Source organism: Periplaneta americana, chromosome 2 (genome assembly GCF_040183065.1).
Source record: "Periplaneta americana isolate PAMFEO1 chromosome 2, P.americana_PAMFEO1_priV1, whole genome shotgun sequence".
Lineage (NCBI taxonomy): Eukaryota > Metazoa > Arthropoda > Insecta > Blattodea > Blattidae > Periplaneta > Periplaneta americana.
In genome coordinates, this window is record NC_091118.1 from 171,434,170 (window position 1) to 171,459,867 (window position 25,698).

Genomic DNA, 25,698 nt, shown 5'->3' on the forward strand with positions numbered 1-25,698 from the left:
CCTCATCTTCCGTTAAATTATCTTACTCAAACTTGCATTACTTTACCTTACGCTACACTACACTTCTTTACACGCAGGTACACTTTACCATACCATACCTTATTTTAAAATGATCTTATATTGCTTTTTTATATTACATTAAATTACATGGAAGCCAAGAAGAAAACGGAATCTGAACTCTTTTAGTTCTTGCTTCCAAAACTACAAGAAAGGAAATAATTTCTATCTCAACTCTATCCCTGAGCAATTCCAAATAATAGATATAATTTCATCTTCATTGCGTTACTTTTTTTAGATTACGTTTGACATTTAAGCAATCCATAATTAATTATCGTGGTTACAAGGAAATAGAAGACTCCTTCAGACGTTTCATGTACTTACAAGCTGTTGATATTTTATATTTGTGAAAACTTTTAAATTGGTCTGTGTGTATAGCGTAAGCCAAGAAAGAAGCAGAAGATTCGAAGAGCTTTATTCACATCTCATTGTGATATTTTCTCCTCTCCGATAGAAGACAGCACAAGCGCACTCTACATCCAATTTCCTCCAACAAATCTCTTTATATATTCCTCCGCCCTCCTTCCATTTCTTCCCTTGCCCTTACTAGTTGTCCCCCAAGTTTGAAGAAGTTGGTCGTGGTTTCCACTCAATTACGGTTGTGCTACTTCAATTGTTTGCTCAACCCCTCAGTACCAGTACTGACATCTCTGTGACCTTACAACTAACTCTGCCCCTGCGGGGTAGGTGAACTCGCCGTGCACTGATGGAGTTACGTTCCATGCGTCTACTACAAAGATGCGTAATAAAATATGAAACAATGCTCCGTTTCCTTGTAATATCGTGGCTTTTGTTTCACTACGCCTGGGGGTTAGTTTCCTACGGCTGTGCCATCTAGTGGAGTGAACTTGGACTAAAGATAAACACGCTGACAATGCATTACAATGTCACATTTGTGACTCCATTATCGACTTTGTTCTGTGTTTAAAATAGCAGTGTTCCGGTTACAAATCTAGTTGACCTGAGTTCGATTCTCTGCAACAAATGACTGTAGGGATATACTGTATACTGTATTTTCTTGTGTTCGCACTACGTTACTTTGTACGCCGTATTAACCGCATGGATGAAGAGTTCCTGCACGTGTAAATGTCTAATATTGATCACGAGTTTTAATGAAAATTTTAGCAGCAACAAATTTTCATCCATTTCAAAATACAGTAGAGTTAATCCGAGCTAATTGGGACCAAGACCTATTCGGATTACAAGATTTTCGGATTAACCGAAATATTTCCTTTAATCCAATGCCTGCCATTCACGAGCGCTGAGAGAAGGTGGTGGAGTGGTGGGAGTACCCTGTTGCTATTTTTAGAACCGCTACCTACCTGCCTGGCTGCCTGCTTGATTTTATGAACATGACATTATGTATAGAAAACGAGATCGTTTTTGCAAAACTTGCTAACTGAAAAAACTAAATTTTACAGGAGAGACAAAACACTATAGTAAGCAAGTTTTGCTGTAACTCTCACTTATAGCAGAAAGCAAGTTTTGAATAAACGATCACACTTTGATACACACAATGAAGAGAAATAATCCATGTAGAGGCCTGCCTTTGCTGTGGTCGTGCCAGAGAATCAGTCCCATTCCGAGGCTTATTTGAAGGAGGAAATTAAACACAGAATAAATATGGGAAATGCCTGTTATTATTCGGTTGAGAAGCTTTTATCATCCAGTCTGCTGTAAAAAATCTGATAGTTAGAATTTATAAAACAGTTATATTACCGGTTGTTCTGTATGGTTGTGAAACTTAGACTCTCACTTTGAGAGAGGAACATAGGTTAAGGGTGTTTGAGAATAAGGTGCTTAGGAAAATATTTGGAGCTAAGCGGGATGAAGTTACAGGTGAATGGAGAAAGTTACACAACACAGAACTGTACGCATTGTATCCTTCACCTGACATAATTAGGAACATTAAATCCAGACGCTTGAGATGGGCAGGGCATGTAGCACGTATGGGTGAATCCAGAAATGCATATAGAGTATTAATTGGGAGGCCGGAGCGAAAAAGACCTTTAGGGAGGCTGAGACGTAGATGGGAAGATAATATTAAAATGGATTTGAGGGAGGTGGGATATGATGATAGAGAATGGATTAATCTTGCTCAGGATGGGAACCCATGGCGGGCTTATGTGAGGGCGGCAAGGAACCTCCGGGTTCCTTAAAAGCCAGTAAGTAAGTAAGTAAGTAAAAGGTCTGTCTTATGTTAACGAATCCATCAAGATCTCAATTTTGCAAATTTTGCAGTTAGCAAGTTTTGCAAAAACGGTCGTTGTAAGCACCCTTGAATGTGCATTTTCATAATTTGTTTAAGTAAAAGAAATTCAGTGAATTTATACATTTTTTCTTTTCGCTACTTTGTACTATTACAATAAATTTCATTTTTTCTTAAAATAATTTTGTTCGGATTAACCAGATTTTCGGATTAGACTAGTTCGGACTAACGAGACTCTGTTGTACTCTTTTTACGTGAAACTTCTATACTCGACCTACAAGGACTCCCTCATGGTTTTCCCAGCGTATCGTCTCGCTGCATACAGTACTTAATGTGCTTCGATTTATTTCCTAAACTGAGATAACTCATCCTGCCTGTGGTTTTCCGCGGTTTTCCCTAACGCTGTAAGAGAAATGGAGGTGACCCTTAATAGAAATGAGCCACGGACCTGCATCTATCCACCCCAACATACATCTCGACATTTTTCAAATTACAGCCCTCTGAAATCGGAGCATTGACTTTCGCATGTCACCTTCGACACTTCAAGTCCAGCTTATTCGAGTGTCACGGGCACAGTTCAAGGGCCGCGGAGCTCAATTTCCTTGCTCAATACTCAGGTTTCTAGTATCTTCTACTATCCTGACTTGTCGCTGTTCTGTCGTGCTTCTTCCCCCTCCCCTCCATGTGATATTTTATTAGTTTACGTCCACTTTCGGCCTTCCTGTTGAAAACTCTTAAATGCTCTTCAATGGAACAGAGATAAACGAGTGAGACAAGTGGGCAACAGGATTGGAGCTCACATTGCACTTCCTCTTAGTAGGCCTACCGATTTCCCTTGCTATGATCCGTTTTTACGTAGACTATCTTTTAAATGTTTCTCCTCTCCATTCATTCATTCATTCATTCATTCATTCATTCATTCATTCATTCATTCATTCATTCATTCATTCATTCATTCATTCATCCATCCTTTCTTCCTTTCTTTTTTCCGTCTTCCTTTAATTAATTAATTCATCCTTTCTTTCTTTCTTCTTTCCTTTTTTCTTTCTTTCTTTCTTTCTTTCTTTCTTTCCGTCTTCCTTTAATTCATTAATTTATCCTTTCTTTCTTTCCGTCTTCCTTTAATTAATTAATTAATTAATTCATCCTTTCTTTCTTTCTTCCTTTCTTTCTTCCTTCTTTCTTTCTTTCTTTCTTCTTTCTTTCTTTCTTTCTTCTTTCTTTCTTTCTTTCTTTCCGTCGTCCTTTAATTAATTAATTCATCCTTTCTTTCTTCCTTCCTTCTTTCTTTCTTTCTTTCTTTCCGTCTTCCTTTAATTAACTAATTCATCCTTTCTTTCTTTCTTTCTTTTTTCTTTCTTTCTTTCTTTCTTTCTTTCTTTCCGTCTTCCGTTAATTAATTCATCCTTTCTTTCTTTCTTTCTTCCTTTAATTAATTAATTCACCCTTTCTTTCTTTCTTTCTTTCTTCCTTTCTTTGTTTCTTCCTTTCTTTCTTTCCGTCTTCCTTTAATTAATTAATTCATCCTTTCTTTCTTTCTTTCTTTCTTCCTTTCTTTGTTTCTTCCTTTCTTTCTTTCTTTCCGTCTTCCTTTAATTAATTAATTCATCCTTTCTTTCTTTCTTTCTTTCTTTCTTTCTTTCCATCTTCCTTTAATTAAATAATTCATCCTTTCGTTTTTCTTTCTTTCTCTCTTTCCTTATTTTCTTCTTTATTCATCTCCTTCCTTCCTTATTAATTAATTAATTTATTTATTTATTTATTTCCACATTCTTTCTAGCTCCATTATCTAATTATTGGATAGGGTGTACTTACTATTTTTCATTCATTCACAGTTTTCTGCCCAAAGGCTGGTGTTTCACTGCAAACCCAACATTCTCCAATCTTACTTATTCTTATGTCCCTTAAAATGAACGGCGAAAATCGGAGTGAGAGAAGTATCCAACAAGCTTAGAGCCCACATAGAAACTTCCTCTCAGTCTCAACTTACCTTGCATTGACGCGCGATTGCGTACTTTTTAATTGTTTCTCTTCCGTTTCCGCTTTAATCCGTTAATGCATTCGTGTCCTCATCCCACTTGCAGTAGTAGCATATTTAGAAGATTTCGTCAGCATAGATACATACATTTTTTGACCATTTTTAACGCGTACAGGGTGAGTCGGGAGGGAAGGTACATGATGTGAGGGGTGATAGTGTTGGTGATTCTGAACAAAAAAGTTTATATAAACATATACCCTGTTCTTAACAGAATCTGATATATACCTGTTTGAAAATCACGTCAGTCTTACGTCCTTCATCAGCACTCATATGCGGACACAACCAAAATGACATTAGGTTGTAGTAGGATCAATGAAACATATCCTGGGCGTTGGATCGGTCGCGGTGGAGTCATTTCTTGGCCACCGAGGTCACCCAACATTACTATATTGGATTACTGTGCGTGGAGTTGACTTAAGAGCGAAGTCTACAAGTGCAAAATGAAAACTTCTCTCTCGAATTGTATATGCTTTTGCTCAAGTAAAGGAATGTCCGAATCAGCTCAGATCAGCAACACAGCAGCTGTCTACAAGAGCTGCAAAGTGCATTGAAGTTGACGGTGGACTTTTTGAACATGTTCTGTAAAGAAAAAAAAGTACAGAACTTAATGTTACAATTCACTTTTTTCATTTCACTTAAACTTTTTTATTGATCTTTTCAGATTTTTCAATACGTACTCATAACTTTGCGTCATGATGGCTACTGCAAAGCATTATCCTATTCAACTGTCTTATTTTGTGCATCTACATCAAACACTGTAATTTCTTTGAAGACTTTTATTTTAACGTATGCTATCTGGAAATTTTAATACATTGACTTTGTAAGAATATACTTACATTCAAAATATTGAAACCTACTTTTGTAAATAATTGTACATCTAAATAATTGGTCTCGCTCGCAATTCTATGTTTGTGCAGTCAGCCATATGACATTGTTTGTAACCAATGATTTTATATTCTTCGTCATGTATTTTGCAAGGTCTTATTATATTTACACACTGTTCATCTTTTTATGTTCATAATATTGATTTAAGTTACTCTTTTAGACAAGATAATGCCACACACGGCGAAAACGCTAGTCACATTATAATTGTAACTATGACCTAATATTTTTTTATTTGTATAATTAATTAGGCTAATAAACTAAGACAGTTATTGATGAATTTTGCCAGTTATTTTATACTATAAGGTAACACTGTTTTAATTTAATATCACCTGCACTTTTCATGTTTCTCATTGTTTCCATTAGTTTTGTCCGAAACCTTAAGAACAGGACATATGTTCATATAAACGTTTTTGTTCAGAATCGCCAATATTATCACCCCTCAAACCATGTACGTTTCCTCCTGACTTACTCTGTATAAATCCGAAGTATACTTATCATGCATTAACCTCTTTAAATAAGAGAGACAGATCAGAGCTCACAATCTGGGATTAAATTAGAAGTCTACTAATTACAGATGTAGTAATTATGTCGATTGTGCCATATTCAGAACACTCCAGACATTGAGAGAGGAGTCTGGCTGCCTGAGAAGCAGTAGCAGCATTTAATCAGATGTATGGGTACAATTTTATCGCATCCACTAAATAAATAAATGAAAACGACTGCAGTCAATTTATTACGAATTGAAGATCCAAAATACGGACTGCTCTAATTAGCTAGATTACGAAGTACTTACAAAATAAAATAGACTTGAAAATTGAATGGCTAGTGCTTCAGTCTTTTTCTTCCACTTCACTTACGTATTGAATTTGTTTTATAGCGTTTCAGGAGAGAAGAAATTGACCGTCACACGATCTGTTATTTTCTATTGTCTTTGAAGGGGTCGTCTTTACGATAATTTTAAAATTAACATGTTAGACTAGGGGTGCCGTTGAGGGGAACGAGATCTGATTGTACTATCCCCACCATAGAGCCTCCAGTGTAGTCTACTATGTTGCGTCATGGGAGGCATGATAGACGCTTCAGTGGCGAACTGTTTACTTTATAAGATCAAAATATTATTTGTTTATTAGCATAACTAAAATAATGTATTTCTTGCAGTAAATTACTTCCAAGCATTAACTCATTTCATAGTGTTCTGCGCAAGGGCAGGTCTTTATCACTGCAAATCCAGTATTCTCCAGTATTTCCTATTTTCTGCCTTCCTCTTAGTCTCCTTATATGATCCATCTATCTTAATATTATCTATCATCTGTTATCTTCTTCTGACCCGAAGTCTTCTCCCGTTCACCATTCCTTCCAGTGCATCCTTTAGAAGACAGTTTCTTCTCAACCAGTGACCCAACGAATCCTTTTTCTTCTTCCTGATCAGTTTCAGCATTATTCTTTCTTCACCCACTCTTTCCAACACAGCTTTGTTTGTCATTCTATCTATTCATTTCACACGCTCCATCCTTCTTCATATTCACATTTCAAATGTTTCTAGTTGCTTCCCTTCACTTCTTCTTAATGCCCATCTTTCTGCCCCCATACAATACTACATTCCACACAAAGCACTTCACTAGTCTCTTTCTTAGTTCTTTCTCCAGAGGGTCGCAGAAGATGCTCCTTTTTCTATTAAAAGCTTCCTTTGCCTTTGCTATTCTCCTTTTGACTTCTTGGCAGCAGCTCATGTTACTGCTTATAGTATAATACATTCCAAGTATTTGAAGCTGATTATTCTCTATTCTGTGAGGACAATGTCGAAATTTTAGCAGTAATTTACTTTTCAGTATTTGTTTTCAGTGTAAACAGACTCACTCACAGTACAGAAGATAAATTACAATCACTAATTCGGTATGGTGTTATGTTTTCGTTGTTATTAAAAACTGAAAAGAATTATTCACTTATGCAAGTTGATGCATATATTGCCGCCATACCTCCACTGAAATTATGCAAATTAGGGAACTATTCTTTTTCCATCAATTTATATAGTTCAGTCCCTGAGTTTCTACAGTTCCGTAGGCGAATATCACACTGCAAGCGAATAATCTCGATTTTTAAATTATGTGGGAGTTCGAGTTTTACGAAAATTGTAACAATATACGTGCGCGTAAAGGGAAATCTTGCTATAAAGCCTTCAGAGTTTAGGAGATACACTGAGTATATAGGCGTCTTCTAAGCAGACATCCTCCTCACTCTTTGCAATATAGATAACTAAAATAAATTATTTACGTATTTTCTAACGTGTATAAAGTAACAGAAGTATTTTAATGATGTAATTAAGCATTGTTTTAAATATAAACGCTTTATATTGCTTATAAATGGACTTAGGCTATGCGTTAGTTTATGTTGTATATTCAATAACCGAATGAGTGGAATAGTCTTATTTTACTTATGTTATTTTATTAAGTTAGAAAATGCGTAAATAATTTATTTTAGTTACATTACAAAGAGGGGGGGGAATGTCCAGCACTGAACTCTGTTCTGGTCTTCATTGTGTACACATTGATGCGAGGGAGAGTGTATGTTATGAACTGTACCTCGTCTCAGTAAAAAACGTAGCGGAAGGGGTAAATAGGGGAATGTCACTGAGTGACACAGACCGGCATCTCTGTGTTAGGCTACATTTCCTTCAGTTGAGGCAATGATTCGTGCTGTGATTCTTGTATCGGCTTACAACTGCGTTGCATTTCAGTAATCAGAGACTTAGATTTCAATATTATTTTCTAGTTTCTAATTTCTTTGTGTTGGATTCTTAGATTCGAATCTACACTACCCTAAACCAGGTGAGTTGCAAGTAGGCCTATGCTCAAAAACACGGAATGAGTGTACCTGGGTACAAAATTGGAACAAAAATGTTCTTATGAAAATGAGATCTTTATTGCATTAATAGCTACCACTAAGTATCAATCAATTAGTTTATTTTTAGTGTGTCAGAACAGTATACTTTTCTAATACAACGCTTGTCTGAATGCAAGAAGAAGAAGAGGAAGAAGAAGAAAGAAACGGGAACTACTGTTCCCAAGTTCGCATTGAATGACAATTTGGGAATAAAAGTAGAATAAAAACAAATATTTTTATTTAAATGTTACATACTCGTGTTTTACGATTATTGCTAACAATATACACATATCTTCTTCTTCTTCTTCTTATTCTTCTTCAACATTGTCCATCCACTGCAGGGTGAAGGTCTCCCGAAGTCTATTCCAATTCATATCTAAAGCCTTGTTTTCCATTACACTCAGGCAATACTTTCATTGCATCTATTCATCTAATATGTGGTCGTTTTCTTTCTGTCTTCATAGCCTTTGGAATCCGTGAAGAATTTCTGTTGACTATCTCTTATCTGTTCTTCTTCCTAGATTACCTGCCCAATTTTATTTAAGATTTTAAATTTGTATTATGCTATCTCCCGTCCTTCTTTTCCTTCTGATCCATTGGTTTCTTTTGCGATCTCTCATAATAATGCCTAACATGTATTTATCGAAATTTGTGTTCGTTTTTCTGTGTGCGTGTGTACATGTGTATGATGAAAAGTGTTCGATAACAGTTTTTTTAAGGGACGAATCCTTTGCAGAGTGTGAATAGAAAAGTCGTCTATTATTTTGTTATTTGCGCCTAGATTTTCTAGAAATAATTATTTTACATGATCATTTTCTATCTCATTAAACACACTTAGAAATTAATATTTTATTTTAAAAATTTAATAGGTCTATAAGGGTTTAATTAAGAGTTTTGAGATGAGCAGGCATGTAACACGTATGGGCGAATCCAGAAATGCATATAGAGTGTTAGTTGGGAGACCGGAGGGAAAAAGACCTTTGGGGAGGCCGAGACGTAGATGGTAGGATAATATTAAAATGGAATTGAGAGAGGTGGGATATGATGATAGAGATTGGATTAATCTTACACATGATAATAACCGATGGCGGGCTTATGTGAGGGCGGCAATGAACCTGCTGGTTCCTTAAAAGCCATTTGTAAGTAAGTAAGTAATATAATAGTTTTCAGCTCCAACAAATATTTTGTCACGTTTACGGTTTAAGAGTATTTCAATAGATGCTTAAAGGTGCTATGCACAGACATTTCGCTGGCCCGCGCTACGAGCGTGCTAAACTAGCCCCGGGCTATCGACTGATTACTTGTACAGGATTCATATCATATCATGTCGCTAACACTGATTTATGAATACGAAAAACGTTAGTTCGCTGATCATCCACCGGAAGTCCGCGCTAAGAATGTCTATGAATATGGTCCTAAATTATTAATATTTCACTTTAAGTAATGGATGTTTGGCAGCGTTGTTACCGAAATATAGACGTCTGCTAAACATTTTTTTTTTCAAATCTGTACATATAGTATTCCAGTGGATCGATATAATGTTCATTGAGCTTCAGTGAATAAATTCAGTGCATATAGTAATTAGATCATTTCCGTAGGAACTCAGTGGATTAATTCAGTGTATGCAGGGTGGATGGTAACCTCTGCACTAATTTAAGAAGTGATTTTACATGTTAAATATGACAAAACTTTTACTACACTTTTCCTTCGATGAAGCACCGTTAAGCAAGAAAAAAAAAATAGTCTCTGCTCAATGTTTGTAGCGCTCTATTGCGGTAATGACCCGAGAGAAATGGCTGATTGCTATACAAGCAGATAGGTAAAAATAATTTGAACACTTAATGTCTTGAATCTTTTTTTGCAAATTAAACCGCTTAGTCATGAATTTAAACTGAATAATAGCGAAAATCGTTGAAATAAATCTTGCAACGCAGCGCACGTCGCGTGTTACCGACTGAGTACAGCAGAGGAGGAGGGGAAGGTAAGGAGTGCGAGCTGTGCTTGCTTGGAGTTATTGCAGCATCCGTGATCTTGCCAAAAGCTTCATAAAAACATAACGATTTCCTCTAAAACGATTAATATTAGAGGAAAAAACTTATTTAGATTTTTAAATCTCTGCTTATGATTTATTGCGAGTTACAGTTTGGTGCAGAGATTACAATCCACCCTGTATAGAACTTTAGTATCTCAATTCATTTTATATAGCACTCAAGAATTCATAGATATTTTAGTAATTTTTCTGTAATGGTTTTTGATATTGCTATGTATTGTTTTTTTCTAAATAATAATAATAATAATAATAATAATAATAATAATAATAATAATAATAATAATAGTAATAATAGTAATAATAGTAATAGATTTTTTTAACCTGGTAGAGTTAAGGCCGTAGAGACTTCTCTTACACTCAACCTGGATTAGAACTTGCTTATATAGTTGAACATACAACTGAATCGAATTTAAGTAATTACATACAGATACGATTTACATAATGATATCAAGAGATGCAGTTAAATTAGTTATATTAGTTAAATTAATTAGTTAAATTAGTATACTTAGGTTTGGCTTAGTTCCTTAGTATGTGTACACATAAAAATTGCTACAATGTCTTCAACTAAAACACCACTAAACCATCGGGTGAAATATGGTTTCCATATTAGATATGCAATAAATAGATGGATGGATGGATGGATGGATGGATGGATGGATGGATGTATGTATGTAGGTAGGGACGTAGGAACGGACGGACGGATAGATCAATAGATAGTAGGTTTACAATATGAATTTTGTTTCGTGATTAATTCTATAAGAAATATTAATCACATTTTAATATTAATAAATCCTTTGATTCAGGTTCACTGACGTTCCCAAGATATCTGACCCTACTAATCGATAGTGATCGATAATTGTTGGTGTAAGTAAGGCTTCTTTAGTTATTACTGCTATAAATAGACGGAGCAGATAATAGTCACTGTTGCCAGTCGTACATAAATATACCCGCACTGTAGAATTCAGTTTTTCATCCCACTCTACTGATTGTAAAACAACACTGGGTTTAACTGGAAACCGCTGATATTGTCAATTATGAGAATCATTTATGTTTAATCTACATAATCATTTTTCCTGACACATTTTTAATGGCCCCCAATAATGGTACTGCCTATTCAGAACTAGCGGAACTCTTTCAAAGTTTGTCAACTTTTTATTATCTGACTTATCTGACTTATCCCGTGGTTGGAAAGTTCGCTTACACGAACATAAAACCGTAGGTCGAATATCTTTGAACGTCAGTGTACCTCTATTATAATAGATAATTATCATACAGTGCTTATCACTTGACGATATGTGTCAGAGGAAGAACAATTGTTTGTATACATCTGAAGTGTGACTAGTGTAATATATAGCTAGTCGGCGATGTATGCAATGGAGAGGGAAAGGAACTGGCCACCCTACCCCATTATCTCCTGGCCTAATTGCCTCATAAGTGTTGCCTTCTTGGTATCACTTGTGAGGTTCCGATCTGTCTTCGGACAGTTGACTAAACAAAAAATACTAGTAAAATTATACATACGGTTCTTTCTTTCCAACGTCTGTTCTCCAATAATATAAGAATATAAACAAATAGCGTCACTTGTATTCCAAATTGGTAAAGCTATATCAGATCAGTTGTAGCTGTATATTCTGTGGATGTGCCGTGGCAAATTCACTGTAATACTGTAACGCATAAAAATTTCTTCTTATATGGCCCTGAAGTGGTGGATGTATTGGTCAGCCCTGGGTAATAAACGTGGTGCTTTATTGAACGTACTCTTATGCAAGACTTGCTGCGGAATACTTACCGCTGCCTTGAATACCTGCGTCAGGAATCGAGCACCGTGGCCTGCGGATATCTCCCTATTTGCAAATTGAAAGCTCTATAGCACAGAGCCTGGAGGAAGCCGCGTTAATTGAAACCCACGTTACGAATGTGGCGCAATTAAGGACCTGTCCTGTTCTGGTCCAGGTACATTGACGTTCAAAGATACCTGACCCTACTAATCATAGTGATCGATAATTTGTTGCTGTAAGTGTGGCTTCTTTAGTTATTACTTCTATAAATAGGCTAGATGGCGCAGATAATAGTCATTGTTGCCAATCGCACATAAATATACCTACATTGTAGAATAGTTTTTCATTCCACTCCGCTGATTGTAAAACAACACTGGGTTTAGCTGGAAACCCCTGATATTTTCAATTAAGAGAATAATTTATGCTTAATCTACATAATCATTTTTCCTGACACTTTTTAACCGCTCCAATAATGGTGTCACCTACTGAGAACTAGAGGAACTCTTTCAAAGTTTGTCAATTTTTTTTATATCTTTGGTTCTGACTTATCCCGTGGTTGGAAAGTTCGCTTACACGATCATGAAATCGTAGGTCAGATATCTTTGAAGACCATAATTGCATACTTTTAAATTTATTGAAGTTATAACAAAAATGAATATTTCCATTATTCCGCTGTGTGTGTGTTATTCATATGTAATTAGAATAGTTAACACTAGGGGGCTCCATTTCCAGGCCACCTTGTAAATAAATATTTTCAATCTTGTTTTACTAATGCCAATGAAATATTGCACGATATAAGTAAATAATATAGCCTATGTCTTTAACTTATTTTAATAATATTATTATTATTTCATTCCCGAAATCTTACTAAATATTACGCGAGGTTTTCATTTCCCTTTGATAACATCACGTGATATTACTTACGACTGTTCCACTCATGTAGGTATATATTCACTAATGGAATGTAAAAACCCGTTGAAATTCTTTCAATCAGAGCCATCTATCGGTGCAATATTATTTTTTTTAAATTATGGATTCTTTTCGTAGCTGCCTCTTGTCAGTTTTGTTTGCTTCTAACTAGACTACTTATTTATTTATTTATTTATTTATTTATTTATTTATTTATTTATTTATTTATTTATTTATTTATTTATTTATTGATTTATTTATTTATTTATTTATTTATTTATTTATTTATTTTATTTACTTATTAATTTATTTATTCATTTATTTATTTATTTATTTATATATTTATTTATTTATTCTGGTGGAATTAAGACCATAAGCCTTCTTCTACACCACCAGAAATATATACATGTCCAAAAACTGAAAACAGCTGTAGGCTATGACAGGAATGTAAATAAAGTTTCTTTCCCAATGGCGGAAGAAGGTTCCACAGTCGATTGACAGAAACAAAGAAATTAAAGTGAAATTGTTTATATTAATTATGAACAGAGGTACATATTTTTACATAACTGAACATTTATTATAATATTCGCGAAATTTTCAGTCCCCCTAGCGGCAGCCTCGCTTGTTATTTGCCTCTCGGTTTTGTTCTTTTGATAGCGAGACAAGAACGCAAAAGAGCGTGAGCTACCACTTGGTGCGGCACAATTGAGGCAGTTATGTAATGGCATCTTTGCCAACGAGCAGCCCACACGGAGCGAGTTAATCACTGCGAGGCATCTTTGATCGCATCCAAAAGCCTACTGAAATTGGCTCACGGGTAAGAGAGAGCCTCGCACCCTTGCCAGGTCGTCGCGCATTACAGCGAAGCAAGACATTCACTGAGCGAAGCGCCATGAGGCAGCCTCGTTTCGCGACTTAGAGATCATGTAGTCAACAGGGCATATGGCCACATCACAGTCTAGTATATACAGTCACGAAGCTTGAGTTGTGAGGGTGCTAGGAACAATAGACTGTGCCAGTACTATTTCGCATTGCCTGTAATGAGGCGATATTAGCGATCCTAGTGGTTAGCAACTATTTATGGATGCATATTTACTACGTATTGAGCTTCGTGACTGTATATACTAGACTGTGGGCACATCTTAACACTACAGAGGAAAACGCAAGATAAGAAACATATCTTTATCCATTGTCAGTGAGAATGAAATAAATCTTTGTCACTCTGCAGGATTTCGAACTCGGTTCAGCCAGATTTGTAGCTAGAAATATTACCTTTTGACCATAAAGGTAAAGGTATCCCCGTAACATGCCATGAAGGCACTTGGGGGGGCATGGAGGTAGAGCCCCATGCTTTCCATGACCTCGGCACTAGAATGAGGTGGTGTGGTCGGCACCACGCTCTGACCGCCTTTTACCCCCGGGAAAGACCCGGTACTCAATTTTATAGGAGGCTGAGTGAACCTCGGGGCCGTTCTGAAAGTTTGGCAACGAGAAAAAAATCCTGTCACCATCTGGGATCGAACCCCGGACCTTCCAGTCCGTAGCCAGCTGCTCTACCATAGCGCAGAAAAATAGAAGAATTCTGTTGTAATTCACTTGGAATGAATTAGATGTAAATTATTTGAATTTGTGTGTCCTGTGTACTAGACTTTTCTACAGCACGTGGTTGGTTTGTTTGTTGCAGGAACTGGAAGACGTGTACTCGGACCTATGCACCACATTGTCCGAGTCTGTGCTTCAAGGAGCGGAGATAATCTCAGCGAGGGTGAGTCAATTGTAAACTACTCTAGAGTTAGCAGTTCCTCGCTCTGGTTACTTAAACTAAGAATGATGATCAAGGAATTGTAGCCGATAGCTAGGACAATCTCAACCGTTATCCTCGAGGGAATTTCAATCCTATCTAGGTTATCATTAAACTTTGCTACACAGATCTCTGTGGTCTATATAAACTGATGTAGACAGACTTTATATCTAATCGAACTGTCTTGGTATTTCCCACTGTTTGCACGCATTACACAGAGCGATTTAAAATAGATGGAACAAATATTGATACATGTAGTTATGGATCTTAACAAAATAATTTCAGATAGAAAACTCAGGAAACGGATTATTGTAATAGACTGATATCGCCACTTAAATATGGTAATTGCCTCTGTGGGATATTCTTAAATTCATGCACTAGTGCCAGACATTTTGTCATTTGCAGGATGTGGGAAAATATTGTGATCCTTTTTCATTTCATTTGTTATGTTTTTGTGCAGTTTATCCGCAGCGCACTCATACATACATGCATACATGCATACATACATACATACATATATACATACATACATACTTACATACATACTGTCCAAATTTCACGAGATGATCCCTGTGAGGGGAGTACGGTCCTTGCGGGGTAAGAGGAGAGTAAACCAGTAACTCCGGGTTCTTGAAGGAGCAGGTGGATGGGAGTGGTGTCATTGGCCTGCTGGGACAAACAAGGCTCAGTCAATGGTCGGCAGGTTCCATGTCGGGGATAGGTTATTAGAGTGGGAGAAAAACTCGCATTCCTTGCTCGGATCTTCTCGTGAAATGCGGACTGTACATACATACATACATGAGTACATGCATACATAATGTTCTGTCCAAGGGCAGGTCTTTCACTGCAAACCCACCATTTTCCAATCTTTCCTAATAGATCTATCCGTCTTCCTATTTGTTCCCGCATAAGATCCATATGTCGTGTATCATCTGATATCTTCTGCCACGAACTCTTCTCCGATTCAGCATTCTTTCCAGTGCATCCTTCAGTAGGCACGTACATACATTCACATATTGCATTTCTCCACTTCTTTCACATATTGCATTTCTCCACTCCTGTCTATCTTACGTCTCGTTTTCAAAATTTATCCACCGATCATAACCTGGACACATGATCATAACACTCCTCAATATTATCCATTCCTTCCCACCGAACATCCTCATATTCATCTTCTTTTACTGTGGCTGTTCCTCGGCTTTGGAATTCCCTACCTAGTAATGTCAGGGACTGTCAGACATCAAACCAATTTAAGAATAGGCTAACGAAATATTTTTCTAACAATTCTTGTTAACAATAATAGCTGTTTCAGGTTTCTCAATGTTTAATGGTTATATATATCACAGATAAATATCTAAATTATTTCACTATTATTATTATTATTATTATTATTATTATTATTATTATTATTATAACTATTTCTTACCAATGTTTATTATTGTCACACTAACATTACTTATCGAACTTTTATTATTTACTTTCATGTTGTTTTATGGTCTAGATATTAATGTAATAACTATGTAAGCAATTGTATTCAATTAGAATTAGAGTCTGGCTGGCGGAAGAGAAGGCCTGCTGGCCTCAGCTCTGCCAGATTAAATAAATAAATAAATAATAATAATAATAATAATAATAATAATAATAATAATAATAATTATTACATAGATACATACATAGGAGGGAGAGTCAAAAAGTAACCTTAATAATTGTTTTATTAATTGAATGTGTACAATAAGACTAGAAACACTTCGTCACTTTCAACATAGTATAACAGGAACACTTGCAGTGAATGTAGTTGCGACTATGTTGAAAAGTAATGAAGTGTTTGTAGTCTTATTGTACATATTCAATTAATAAAATAATTATTAAGGTTACATTTTGACTCTCCCCCGTACATACATAATCTTATAACTAAGATAAAAACAAAAATGTCAGCAAATCACACTAAGGAGATCCATATTCTGAAGTTTTAAGTTACTGTACATTTATTTTGATGTATATTAAATACTTTACATATTTTGAAATATATTGCTTATGTTAAAAAATAACATACATTTATTTATTTTTCTTTTTACCATTCCATCAACAAACGATAGGTTTCACAGTTTGTAAAACGACTGAATGCTTAATGATTTTGCCGCCGATTTGGTCAATTTTGCAGATATTTCGTTTGCCAAAACAACTGTGTAATCTAACTTAATAATAATAATAATAATAATAATAATAATAATAATAATAATAATAATAATAATAATAATGCAATGTGATTCGGCATTTACTGTACTATACTTGTTTCCCTATGGGATGATAAATTGTACTGTAATCCATTACAAAACGACTGAAATCATTTTCTTAACATGAACAACGAAATCTCACATATAGAATTACATAAATGAGCATGCTTCTGTGATGAAGCTACCGAAGCGAAGCATTAACCAAACAAGGAATTTGATTTAACTGTAGCAAGTAGTTCCGCATTTTCATTGGTTGTTATAATATGTAGTATAGTCGATAGTCGATAGTGAAAGCGTGTCTAGATCGAAGCGAAGAAAGAAAATAAGATATTGAAGGTGAAAAGGTAAGAAGAGGAAAACGGATAACATCAGAAACTCGCGGCTCAGATAGTGTTTACTAGTGTACGTTGGTGTGACGGATAGAAAATAGAAAAGTGAAATAGGGAGAATAAACAAAACGCGCACCAATTCCCCAGGTCCGCGCCATCTTGAAAATAAGCAGCATACGCGAGTAACTGCAGACTCATCAAACGCAAAGCAACTGCTCCCACAGCTAAACAACAGCGAAGTGAACGAAGCTAAACACAGTGTGAATAACAGCAACATGACGGATAAATGCGCGAAGTGCGAGATGACAATAAGCAAGGAAGCGGTAGGCTGCGATGGCTGCCCTCTATGGTTCCACAGCACCTGCACCCCTTTAGGGGTCACGGAGGCGAAAGCATTGAACTCAAAGAAGGGAAACCTACTATGGATGTGCGATACATGTAGATATAGGCTACAAACGTATGGATTGAATAAAACTTCTACGGAAGCAGACGATCTAATCACTGATAGCAAGAAGAGCTACGAAGAACTAAAACAAAAAATGGACGAGGTCAGCGAGACCCTGATGCAAAAAATGTCCCTACTGCTAGAAACCCAATTACATCAAACAGAAATCCTGACATCGATAATAGAAAAACCAGAAACAAATTCAGCGGGCAGGGAACAAGCGGGAAGTGATGTAGAGAGAAACAAACAACCACGCCCCTCAGTCATCAAGGAACAACGTCAATATCAACACGATAAGGAAGACACAGAAACAAACAACGATCGACCAGAAACAAATGAACAAAGCCTCTACATCGAAGGAAGTAGAAGACAATACGCAGATGCGGTAAACATAGCCCCACGAAACAAAAGGCAGAACACTACAACTATTGGCACAATGGACCCATCGAACACAGATTTGCAAGCAGGAGAGAGACGGGCCTGGCTCTACGTAGGAAAACTTCACCCGAACACCACAACGGAGAAGATAAAAAACCACCTGCAGAAACAAGGAATCGAAACAGGAATAGAATGCGACGAACTAACTACAAAGGGTACCCTGAAGGCCTTTAGAATAGCCGTTCCTTTCGAGAGAAGATCTCAAGTAACCACTCCAGAATTCTGGCCGCAAGGAGTCTTGGTCAGACAATACCGATTTCGGAATGGGAGAACAGAAGGAGCGATATTGGAATAACAAGACACACAGCATAGACAATACAACAAGCACACACAGGACCAAGATCAGGACTCTACTATGGAATATTGAAGGACTAAGAAACGCAACAAATATATTACCAGACAACTTCTTCCAGACGTACGACATCGTATGCCTCACAGAAACCATGCTGACAAAGGACTGGACGACAAATGATCTATATACCATACACTCTCTTGCCACACAAGGACACGCTGGAAGGCCGAAAGGCGGCATCACTTGCCTGTTGAAACCCAGGCTGTCACCATTTCAAGTCATACATAAAACAGAGAATATCCTAGCAATCCAGACATCCCTATGCTCGATAGTTTGTGCATATTTTCAACCAGAGTGGAAACCATATGACATCATAGAAGAAATCAACTTAGCACTTACACAAGTAGACAAGAACGAACCACTAATTCTAGCAGGAGACTTTAATAGCAGAATAGACATTATCAGCGAAAAGACGTCCATAATAATTAGTCACCTCGAAGCGGAAGGGATCTCCCTACTAAGTAAAGGAAGCGAAAAAACCTACATTGGACCAAATGGATGCAGCACCATTGATCTTTACTTCAGTAACATGAAAAGAATAGAAAGAATGTCCACAGAAGTACTTAGCAACGTAGTCATCCGAAAACACATGCCAGTGGAATCGACTCTCACGATGGAAACCAGATCTCAAAAGAAGTCTCTTAGACAACCAAGAGTATCCAGAAAGTTAGACTCACAGAAGTTGAAGGACAACATTCCAATGGTACCAACGATACTACAGACGATCAAGCAGGATAACATCAATGCAGCACTGCGAATAATAGAAGACACAATTCGGAGCGCCACAGTAATTCAAGCCCCTCTTCAGAAAAGGGCAAAGCCTTGGTTTGACCACGTCTGCCATGCAAAAAGAAGGGACGCCCTCGAAGCCTTGCACAAAACCAAGAAAGCCCCAACGAAAGATAACCTGACCAACTACTCCCAAAAGAGGAAGACATACAAGATAGCAGTCAAGGAAGCCAAAGATCGCTACAATCAACGAACTGAAGAAAATCTGATAGAACAGGCAGAAAAAGAGCCCTTCAGCATTCTCAAACATAAACAGCCAAAGTTTCCACGACATCTGCCAATAGAGACCTGGGAGACACACTTTACAGAGGTTCTACAATCTGCAGAGACTAGACAACAGGCATATAACATTAACGATGCCCCAGGAGACATAGAACTCTTCACTACAGAGGAAGTACAGGCAGTAGTGCAGGAAGGAAAAGAAAGGAAAGCAGGAGGACCGGACCAAATATATTATGAACATATAAACGACAGCTGGACGGTACTAAAATATCCATTAACAGAACTCTTCAACAGATGCTTAATAGAAGGGCGCATACCAGATAAGTGGAGAGAATCTACTCTGAAAGTGCTCTATAAAGGGAAAGGAGACGCAAACAATCCCAACTCTTACCGAGGAGTCGCACTAGAAAGCACCCTGTTAAAGACTCTAACAAAACTTTTAACAAACCGCCTTCAAGAACTAGTGGAACACAGCATCCCAGAAGAGCAGTTTGGGTTTAGAGCTGGAAGGTCTACCATTCAAGCTGTCAAATGCCTCATGGAGGACATTGAAGAAGCCATCGAATCAAAAAGAGGAAAACTATATGCAGTATTTATAGACTTCACAAGAGCATTTGACTCGGTAAACAGAAGCATACTTCTGGACAAGCTGGAGAACACTACCGGGAATCACCACGTAGTGAACATAATAAGGGACATACTAGCCGAAAACTATGTAAGAGTGTGCGACAACATCACCACATCAAGACCCATATTACAAACTGTAGGAGTCCTGCAAGGAGACCCCATCAGCCCACTACTATTTAACGTAGCAACACACGACATTATCCAGGCCATCTCTACTGACCAAGTGAAGACCTACTTATATGCGGATGACATCGCAATAGTATCACAACACCTAGACAAACTGCAGGAAGCCTTCAATCGCCTAATAGAATGGTCTAAGAACAACAACCTGACTATAAACAAGAATAAGACTGTTGCGATGGTATTCCGAAGAGGAGGTAGACTGTCAACCCACGAAAACATTATATGCGACGATACAAAATTAGCCACTGTCAACAAGTTCAAATATCTGGGAGTGACCTTGCAAACTCGCGGAATGGTATTCGGAGCACACATCAGAGAGAGAGCTTCTGCGGCAATAACAGCGATGAGTGATATTAGGAACATAAGCCAACTCTCACTCACAACAGCAATTGCTTTATTCAAGCTCAAAATAACGCCAATAGCAACATATGGCTTGGAACTCATCTGGGATCACCTTAAAAAGAAAGACCTGAGGGAACTAGAGAGAGTAAAAGCAGTGTTTCTGAAAAGAGTTATGAGTATATCAAAGTACACACTATCACGCTTGGCATACGAATTGGCAAGAGAGCCCTTCTACATCGAAGATCTACGATATGAGAAGATGTTGCCATCTACTGCAGGCTATGACGAACTACTCCACGAGTTGAAGGAGAAGAAACAAGAAATTTGGAGTGACTTCTACACCACGGACGCAATGACTTCCATAGAATGGACAAAAAGTGGTTATGATCTTAGGCATTCGGTAACCCGTTTCGCAGTGCACGGTTTCCATTACAAAGCATGTTCAGCAAAGAGGTATCACGAACCAAACTCAGACTGCGTATGTGATTGGTGCGGTAAACCGTGTGGTAGATATCACGTTCTACAGTGCAGCAACAGAAACATATCATTGACCGCGCTGAGCACAGAGTTATGAACACACTCCTGCACATTGTGCGATTTTTCTTATTATTATAATATGTAGTTATAACCTATCCCGCATAGATGGCAGGGAAGTACGAAGCTCTCTGCACTACGGACATCTGTAGGCAATTATTTAAATTCCGTTGCGTCGGTTTGTGGTGCTCGTATCGAGTCGACCACCTAGATGGCAGATCAGTGCTCGCAGCCATCTTCGCTCCACCACAGGAGCAGATTATAGAACATCAAGCAAATTTCTTCAGAACATAGAATGTTGTTATGAGGTACAATTAAATAGTATTGGTACTTTAAATTTAGAGTAATGCTTTTTATACTATCGATAAGGTTTTAAAATCTCCGCAGAAAAGTTGAATAACCATTCGCCTTTTACATGCATTCTAAAAATTGAGTCTGACCTACTACGATGCTCAAGTGTTACGATTCAGTTTTTCGAGGATTGTATTCATTAAAAACTTTTAGAAGAAAAAGGTCTTCTTGATGCCTTCTATATTCCATCCAAAATAACAACCGCCATTGATGTAAAACACTGACGAAGTTACCCAGGATGGAAAGAAAGGAAAAGTTCTTTACGTTTCATGTTTTCTTGGACACACGAATTGTTATGTCCCAATTTATATCAAATATGTAGCGTACCTTTATTTTTTCTTAAAATAATGCACGACATTGACTCGTATAATGTGAAAATATCCACAAAAGTGATCTATACTATTGACAAACAAAGTTTGTTACCGCAACAAATATGGTGGCGAATAATATTGTGTTTTCCGAACAAAATTGGCAATTGTAAAAATGTATAAGTATCAGAAATATTTTGTTTAATGTGGGTATAATATTCCATTCGCAAATAAAGGAATATAAATGCGAAAAATACAAATAAACATGGTATATGAAATCATAGAAGAGAAACTTAATTTATATTAATAGGAGGTGGCAAAAAAAGTCTAATATCAGCATTCCATCAATAGGTACATATTTAAATGAGTTTTTCCTTAATATTTTTGTAATTTCACCCCGTTGATCGCAACGGATTCAATACCCATCTGTGATTGTAGTAAAAGTTTTGACTTTCTTTCAGAAAATACTAAAAAAGGCTGATATTAAAAACCGTACTTCGGGTGATATCCACTGGTTTAGGATAAATTTATATATTAGTTGTTTACGATTTTATAGGAGTTTCTATTTTTGGAATGGAGCCAAGAATCGGTCCTACTGGTAGCGGGTAGAGGGTGTCGCAAACAGAAATCACGCCCAAAAATGAATCGCGCCTTCAAAATATTTGGAAACCACTGTGATAAAGTATAACAAATTATACCAGGCGAGATATTTATTTTTCACATAGTAGGTTTAATTTACCATGGAATGCCACAGGAATTAGTTTGTCTGAGGTACTTCTCTTGGCTTGCAATTTTTTAATATATAGCCGATATATCTAGTTTTTTTTTTAACCTTCAGGGTTCAACTCTTACTGTGTTCAACGTTCAGGTTAAGCTCCTCAAACAACGATAAAGAAATTAAACTTGTGGTCTCGCTATGTTATCAATCGAGAAATCGATTCATTTCTCACTGTCAGTGACTTTCTAAGTAGCAACACATGATGATGAACCCTCGTCCTATATCTTTGTAAGTGTAAAAATATCTTCACTGATTAATTTTAAAATTAAGGGAATATTATATATAGCTTATTATATATAATATTACATAAAATCATGAAGAACTTTAATTTGTAAATTTCAACTGAAAAATCAAATTCAATGGCATTTAAAGGCGAACATCACCTAAGGACGAAGATTGTTATTAACAGCAGTATCATAGAACAAGGGAAAATTTTCTGTTATCTAGGTTGCGATATTTCATACCACTATGAAGATGACATAAATAAAAATTGAATAGATTTGAGATAATTCGTGGAACGGTAAGTGAAAATTTAAAAGTATAAAACTAAAAGAGAGACTCAAATTATCCTTTATAAGGTCATGGCAATTCTGAACTAAATGTACTGATGTGAAAACAGGGTGATGGATAGAACTGATGAAAGCAGGATTTAATCCGGAGAGATGGGATATCTAAGAACAGTGGTAGGCTATATAAATACAGACCTGATAATAAACACACACGTAATGAAAGAACTAAATATATTTAATTTAACAGAAAGAAAATTAAACAAAAAAAGAGACCGGTTTGAATATGTAAACAAGATGAATGACAACAGAATTCCCAGAAAACTATTGTATTCTAGACCTACTGGATTAATAGAGAATGGAAGACCGTGAAGAAGATGGAAAGACGACTTTAAAAAATACATAAATGTAATGATTTTCTTCTGCAGAAAAAGGTGGTGGAAGTTTGTGTAGAATATTTTATAGTGGACGGGGAGATAATTACTGTCTATTGCACGAGAATTTTGTCGTTTTAACCTTCTTTTCATTCAACTAAAACTTTCAAGGACTAAGCGGAATTAAAAAAAAAAAATGTTAAAACATGATTATTAACACATTTTTCAGTTCCATGATGAAAAGTGCTATTCCGGCGTGTTCCATCAGAAAAAGCACTTCATAAATGTATTATATTGTCTAATGACATAACAGGCCAATTTATCTACACCTTTTGACTGATGATGATTATGATGATTATTATTATTATTATTATTATTATTATTATTATTATTATTAATGTAATGAAAAAAGAAACAGTTGTATAAAAATCCCTATTTGATGACAAATAGTAGGCCTACTTTGGCTGTCAAAAAGGAGAGAGAGAGAAAGAGAGAGAGAAGCTCTTAGAATTATTATTTTCTAATTCTTGCTTAAAATTCTCGTTTCCTACAAGGTCACTGTTGCAATTTTGGTTGTATTCCCCACCCATATATCCAGATGTCTACAGAATTTCAGTACCATACTTAATACTATTTGCATCAACATACTTGTGCGAGAGTACATTTTCTGCTCTGGTCTTCTTGAACAAATACAGAAGCAAACTTAATGTTGAAGTAGACTTGTGACTTACAGTATCTACAATTGAGTAAGACTTTGCAAAGCAACATGAACAATCCTACTGATAACCTTATAGTAAGTGTAAAAAATTGGTTTAACCACAGCAAAAACATCATATAACGTAAAATAACTTCATATTTATTAGAGATGAACAAAACTAACTGCCGCTCTCGCTCGCTGTGCTCGTTGCATTTGTCTTTCGAGTCTCGTCTCGTCTCGTCATTCTCGTGCACTTCGAGTCTCGCTCGTCACTCTCGAAATAGCATTTGGTCGGCGTGGAAAGATTTCGTAAATTTGAATAACATACATCATTGGAAAAAATAACATTATAAATGTTTAAATGGGACAAAAAGACAAAACAGAACAGATCTTAGTTATCAAAATGTTCAGGTTTTATTATATGATATTACCTATGGTTATATAAATAGAAAAAAAAATCTCAAATAAATTTGCATTTCTAAGAAACATAAAACATGACATTAATATATTTTTACTTGAGATTGCACACTTGATCTTAAACATATGAAAAGAAAATTCCTAGCCTTTTAATAAGGGCCTAGTAATTAAATAAAGACTGGGGAACTGATTATTATACACTGAAAGGTAGGATGCTGTTTCAAATAGGCTAACGGTACTTGATTGTTTATACATATATAACAGTTGCCAAAGTACATAAAAGTTCAGTCAGATATAAACGACTGCTGACTTCGTAACTTCGGGACTTGATCACAATATCGAGTATCGAAAGACTCACAACCAGTCTTTACGTCAAGGACGCGACGTAATACGACATTGTCGCGCGGGTCTTCGGCTTTGCGGGCGCTATTAGTCTCGTTTTCTCGATCGTTGTTCATCTCTAGTATTTATATATTTTCAGATTATATTCAAAATCTAAAACTGAAATTTAATATCGTTGTCAATTTATTAAGGATGATTAATTCTCTACATTATGCAAATGTTAATGAGTTTAACATTACTATCAAGAGTAATCTCACTAGAGGTTTTGATTTATCTAGAGAAAATCAAAACTCGAGTGGGATTTAATTGACTATTACACGATTAGAAGAAAGTATATAAAGATTATAAGTAACAAGGTACTCCAGTACAATAAAATATTAAATTGGCTTACGAAAATACAACTGTCTTCAAATGCATTATTTTACCATCTCAACATTACGCTAGATGGCAGTAGTGTTTTATGATTATGTTTTCTTGTTATCAGCTGTGCCAACTATGGAATCTTATTGAACTCTGTGGACGGTTACTAGTCAAGAAAGCTTTGTTGATTCAGTTTCATTTTTATTAAAACAGTTGCATTCCACTTCAATTATCCCGATCCCAGTAATCAACGTCATTTGACAGATGATTTTTAATAAATCTTAGTATTAAACAATCTCTGATACGTGACTATCCATATCATATAGCAGAAGCTATAACAAACGTAACCTAAATAATATAAACAAGTGTTACAAAAGTTTTAATTAGGGATGATAAAATAAACAAGAAACGTTTTAATTAACGAAGATGAAATAAAAAATAAACATGAATAGTTTTAAAAGAA

General features: G+C 36.2%; 1 protein-coding gene across 1 annotated transcript in view; it reads left to right on the forward strand.

The window, feature by feature from the left end:
- LOC138695208 (uncharacterized) overlaps window positions 1-25,698 on the forward strand; it is a 666,755-nt gene that overhangs the window by 172,155 nt on the left and 468,902 nt on the right. Inside the window, exon 5 of the mRNA XM_069819668.1 lies at window positions 14,491-14,571. Coding sequence (XP_069675769.1) covers window positions 14,491-14,571 — 81 coding nt within the window. The remainder of the gene's footprint in view (window positions 1-14,490; window positions 14,572-25,698) is intronic.